Source organism: Eurytemora carolleeae, unplaced genomic scaffold, assembly GCF_000591075.1.
Source record: "Eurytemora carolleeae unplaced genomic scaffold, Eaff_2.0 scaffold900, whole genome shotgun sequence".
NCBI classification, from domain to species: Eukaryota; Metazoa; Arthropoda; class Copepoda; order Calanoida; family Temoridae; genus Eurytemora; species Eurytemora carolleeae.
Window position 1 is genome coordinate 111,567 of NW_019396786.1, and position 5,845 is coordinate 117,411.

The window sequence follows — 5,845 nt, forward strand, 5'->3', positions numbered from 1 at the left end:
GCTCCAACGTAGGAATCTTGCGCATGCGTAGGAAGTCCGTATACAGTTTCTCAAACTAGTTTTCCGACCTCTTTTCTGTACAGATATACAGGGTGAACTCAGAACTTCACAGGGGCATCACATAAACTTTACTTACGGAGCATGGCTCGCGTAACAACCTTTATATATTTTAAATTAAGAAAGTTCTCAAAGTCAGGATAAAATAATGTCAACATACAACAAGAAGGGTCCCATCTCATCATAATATCTACAGGGTGCAAACGGAGCCAATAGAAGTGTCAATATTAGATCTAAAATAGTCTAAAATTACGCTCGGAAATGGTACTTAGATAAAATAAATTGTCAAATCTTGAAAGCCCGATTACAAATGAGTTTGTAGACCCTTATTCCACGTATATTTGTTAGACAGCTGTATGTCTATGTGTTGATGCGTGTGTTGATAAATGTATCCCACAAATATATAGGTTTGTTTGGAATAGCTTCTTCTTTTTAAATCTCGCCTCCAATATGGGACTGAGGGAAGAAATTGCAACAACTTTTGCAATTTAACTAATCTTCTTAGTTCGCAACTGTACTCTCTCCTCAATTTGCCCGGAGAGAATAAAGCTGAAAAGCCCTTAAAGTGCCCAGTAAGAATTCCATATAATCTCTGAGTTCCACTTTGCTCTAATGAGATGCAGGATTCTTCACTTCAACAAGGGGAAACGACAATTAAAGTAAGGTCCACGTCAGATTTAAAGGATTTTTACCACAACCTCTGGTTTTCTAATCCCTATATTGTTGCAACCCGATGTCATGGACCTTTTATATTTGAACATATGTATTCTGTAGGATCAAATAATCAAAGTTTGAATTATCAAAGATCTACACCATTATATGGGGAATAGAAAATAGGAATTTGTGGCGAAAGCTTAATTCCTTTTGCATATTTTTATTAATAACTTCTCTCAATGAATAACTAATCGACTAGAACAAATATGTTTAAATTTCCAGATAGTGTGCAAATCATAGAAAAAAACGAGTTTTTTTAAGCAAACTATTTTTTTCTTATCCCTTTATCTTTGCAATCTGATGGTGTAAACCTTTAATATTTTAAATTGATTCAACAGAATTCAATGTTTAAAATAAGAAATCATATCGGGTTGCAATAATATAGGGATTAGAAAAAAAAGAGATTTTGTGACAAAACTTTTTGCTACAGGGATAATTGCAAGTATTCAGTTCCTTAAGGATAAATTTTAAATGTAACAATTTGATGAGGTTTACAGATATAAACCTGCTTTTCGTTAATAATAACATATTTTTAGCGCATTCTAAAATAAAAAGTGACAAGGTATTTATTGATATTTTCACTGCATAAACATGTATTTTATTTTCGCATATTTATAAGTTGTTATTCTTATTCTGTCAACTTTATTAATAATTCATACGTACTTTTTTACTTACAGCTTATAGAAGTCCAGAAAATCTAAAAGAGTTTACAACAAATAATTACTAACACTCAGCTATTTTATTTTGTTTATTTTTTTCATTTTCTTTGATTAATATTTTTGTTTCTTTATTTTGATTATTTTTGTTTATTTATTTTGATTTTATTTATTTTGATTATTACGCCACTAGAATCTCACAAGAGAGAATTGATTTATTTGGTGCACCGTTCCGGTATGCCTTATTATACAGGCTCGTAGCTAGGGGGGGGGCACAGGGGAACGAACCCCCATTTTACCTCGGAAGGGATGAAAAGGAGGAGCACATTTTCTAAGACAAAAAAAGAAAATGAAAAATGAAAAGAAGGAAACGAAAAAAGAAATAAAATCCAATGTTTGTTACCAATATTTTGTATAAAGGATTATTTTTCTTCAAGTTAAAGAAAAATTGAGTGCTATCTGAAATAACCTATTTGGGAATTTTTATTTCTATATTGTCTTGTAAAATGATATGGTTTATATTATTTTTGTATGTATTTTGAGATGCTTATCCTTTTCCTTCTTTTATTATATTAATGATTCTAATGAACTATCGTACAGCAAAGAGTAACATGGAAACAAATATATTATAGACAAAATATGGCCAGGTTTAGAAGAAGTTGATACGTAAACTCATTATAAGCCTGCAGACATTTTTTTTTTAAATTTTAGTTTTGAGAAAACTGAAGATTTTCATGATTGAGCTTTCTATAATCTTTACATCATTTACATCATTTACATCATTTACATCATTTACATCATTTACATCATTTACATCATTTACATCATTTACATCATTTACATCATTTACCATTTACATCATTTACATCATTTACATCATTTACATCATTTACATCATTTACATCATTTACATCATTTACATCATTTACATCATTTACATCATTTCCTTTACCTGTATTGAAAATAAGAATTGTCTATTAGTGATTCAAAAATTTTCAGCAGTGCATTTATTTATAGTTACACTCAAATCTTCATTTTTTGTTTTTAATGAAATCATAGCTTCTTAATTATTAAGCAGGCCAATTATCTATCTTGATAAACAATAATGTGTGAAATGTTAAAAATCTAGTATTTTAGTCTACATATTCATTAATCTTAACCCTTATTGAGTTTTTCAGGTCGGCCTGATAGTTGAAATGAACAGAAGTTTACATCACATCTTAAACATCCTCTTAGTGAATGTCATTTTCATAAATAACACTCATTTCTCAATTTATTATATGATTCTGAAAAAATGTGTCATTTTGGTTTTTTGAAAAATTTGTATCCCCTTTTCTGTTTATATAACTCCTTATTCTTTACTTTTTACAAAAACACCCATTTACTTGGATTCTATTTGCCATGTGTTCTCAATGCTTTAAACTACTCCAACTAGTGTGGGTTGAGTGTTTTGTGATGTAAAGCTAAAGGAATAATTACAATTTTGTAATTTGGTTAAAACACTTTTTCTCACCCCACCCCTACTCTCTTTAATTAGTAAGGTTTTAAGTTTTGCAATGTTTACAGTGCAATGAGGGATTCATAAATCTTTCTTGCTAAAAATAAACAAACATTCCGTTCCATAATAATCCAATTCTAAACAGCGGGGTATGGGGGGAAATGCTTTGTGAACCAAGATTACTTCTGGCAAAACAACTAAATACTCTCCTCAAACTCTAATCCATGTATAAAATAGATCCAGACAGCTATGAAATAGATCCAGACAGCTATAAAAAGAAGCATCAATTTTCAAGATCGGGTCGAATCTAAATTGTCCCAACGCCATCACCTTTAATTTTCCCTCACCAAATACTTTTTGTATGCTTAAATATGTACATTGTACATGACAGAGCTAAAAGAGTTAATTAGGCAAACTTTTCATTGAATTTTGAATGACCCTTTTAGAGCCTTTGTATCACTGTAATATATATTTAGGACCTAAAACGTTGATGCCTTATATTTCAAACTTAAAATTCTGCTAGATTAAATGGCTTAAATTGAAATATCAAAGATTTAACTCCGCCAGATTTCTTGATGCTAATGTAATTTGATATGAAAACTTCTTCCAATTCTTTCATAGTTTATATTACCCTTTAACCTTCAATTATTAGATATAAATAATTTAAAAACTTATTAAACCCAACTCAAATACATAATATCTATGTCTGGCAGGAGCGTATTCAGGAATTTGTTCCAGGAGGGGCCTGTAATAATAGGTTTTACTGATTCAGTTCAGATGCAGAGGGAGGGGGGGGNGAGTCCCCTTTCTCTTTCTTTTTTCTCTTTCTTTTTTCAATATCTGTAGCTTAAACTTTGGCGCAAATAAATAAAAAAAGTTTATTTTGCAATTGATCAAAAGCTTAGAGAATAGTACTTTTCTTAACACAATAAGAAAATAATTAAAAAGTTAGGGTTGAAAAGTTTCATTAATCCGCTTAGGTTGGACACATGGGGGGAAATTTACTTTTTATTTTTACAATCATTAGAAATCCCTCTAGTTCCAAAATTTTAAATTCTTTATAAAACATTCAATTTTCTTATATTTGTAGAATTTAAAAAAAATTAATCAAGAATATTAAAAATAAAGCATTTTTCGAATAAATGACATTTTTTTCGATTGCGTAAAATTTTGCATCAAGGGCGAAACAAACTTTTGAATCTGTGATTTTCAGGCTCAGTTATATATATATATATTTTTATTCAACTACAAAGCACGAGATAATACAAATAAAAAATTACAAATTTACAATGAAGTTTGGACCCGCCTAACCAGAGTACGTTGCTTTAATTGGTTGGCCCATTATAAGAGAATTGTAAATAAATACATGGTTGTAAATTGTACAGTGTACATTTAAACATAACAATGATGATAAATCAGGAAAAAGTTAAGGAGGTGGTGAAGAAGTATACGGGAAAGGGAGTGTACGCAGCGGGATAATTCTTTTTTAAATCTTATACAAAATTTTTAAAAACTCTTCATATGATAGTTTGACATGTTTGAATCTGTTTAGTTTTATTTGGGGTTTCTATGAAACAATTGAGAAATTATTAGAATTAAATCATTTTATCTTCCTCATTATTGAACCAGGGTATCATTGTGCAAATTTCAATAAAAAGATACACTTGTCAAATCAAAGAGGAGATTGGGGTAGAAACTGTTGTTATCTAGATTCATACAAAATCTTCCACCTGAGGGGTTTAGCTTAAATCGTAGTTTTATAGGGACTGTAAGCGTAATTTCAAGTGACCGGACCCTCCACCAATTCCATGCAAAGATGACTATGCTTGTTTTACAACGGTATCCTTGAAACCTTAATCTGACCTTGAAAATCGGGCAGTGCCATCTTTGATTATGAAGGGTCACTTGAAAATACGCTTACAGTCCATTTAAAACTACGATTTAAGCTAAACCCTTTAGGTGGAAGATTTACAGTTCTTTTAATTCATTTTTAATTCAGTTCTAGACATCTTTTCATTTGTCAAAATTGAAAGTCCTTTTATTTTTAAATAAACCTATGAGAATTTGACAATCAAATTCCACAAATTTAATTATTCAATTTCTTGGATTTAAAAGTTTTCGTTGTAAGATGAAAGTAGAGGAAGAAAATATTGAAAATCTGCATTTTGANTTTGATGATGGATGGACTGCCAGGTTTTGGTTTTTGACAGGAGAGGATGAGGTTTCCTTTTAATTGACGCTGTTTTGATTCATCTAGGTCGTCCTCACATTTTCTAAGCTGGTTTTTTATCTCCTTCTCTTCTTGCTTCTGTTGTTTGAGCTCTGATATCTCCTTGCTCAGTATAACCACAATTTCAACTAAATGGTTTAGAATTGTACCAAAACTAGATTTTTCAGGTTGTATATCAGTCTCAGAACCAATTCCTAGATCGGACAGGTTTTTGAGAATAGAATCTAGGGCAGCAATTTCTATTTCTGGGTGATTTTCTGACTTGTTATTTTCCTTGGAGTTAGTAGCCCTTGGAGGTTTTTCATGGTTTGCATTTTTCCTACCAGCCATTTTATACACCCTGTATAACTTGTTGACTGAACTATCTATACATGAACTTATAGATAATTAGTGCCAGATGACCGAGCGCACACACACACACTCACGTCTTGTCACGGTGAAGGGTAAGAACTAACTGACCTTAGTTAGACCTTGACGCAAGCAGAATACCTTAATGAACAACCTTAACTTCTAGGTCTAGTTTTCCAGTAAGGATCTGCAGCTAACCATATGGAATCGACTACAATCTTGACTAAAAATAAATTGTATGTTTAAATTATTTTCTTATAAATCTTTATATTATTTTAATTTATTTTGAGATAAAATTTTGCTACCTAAAGTCTCCTTAGATGAACAAACTTTAGTTTTCTT

The 5,845-nt window shown here is 30.8% G+C and overlaps 1 protein-coding gene across 1 annotated transcript; it reads right to left on the reverse strand.

Moving 5' to 3' along the window:
• Positions 1 to 5,095: 5,095 nt before the first annotated feature.
• On the reverse strand, positions 5,096 to 5,606 carry LOC111708689 (uncharacterized; the record flags this gene model as incomplete). The annotated part of the gene is given in 1 exon segment (XM_023482135.1): positions 5,096 to 5,606. A coding segment is annotated over 1 exon segment (390 nt), but the record flags the coding sequence as incomplete, so codon positions are not given.
• Between the last annotated feature and the right edge of the window lie 239 nt (positions 5,607 to 5,845).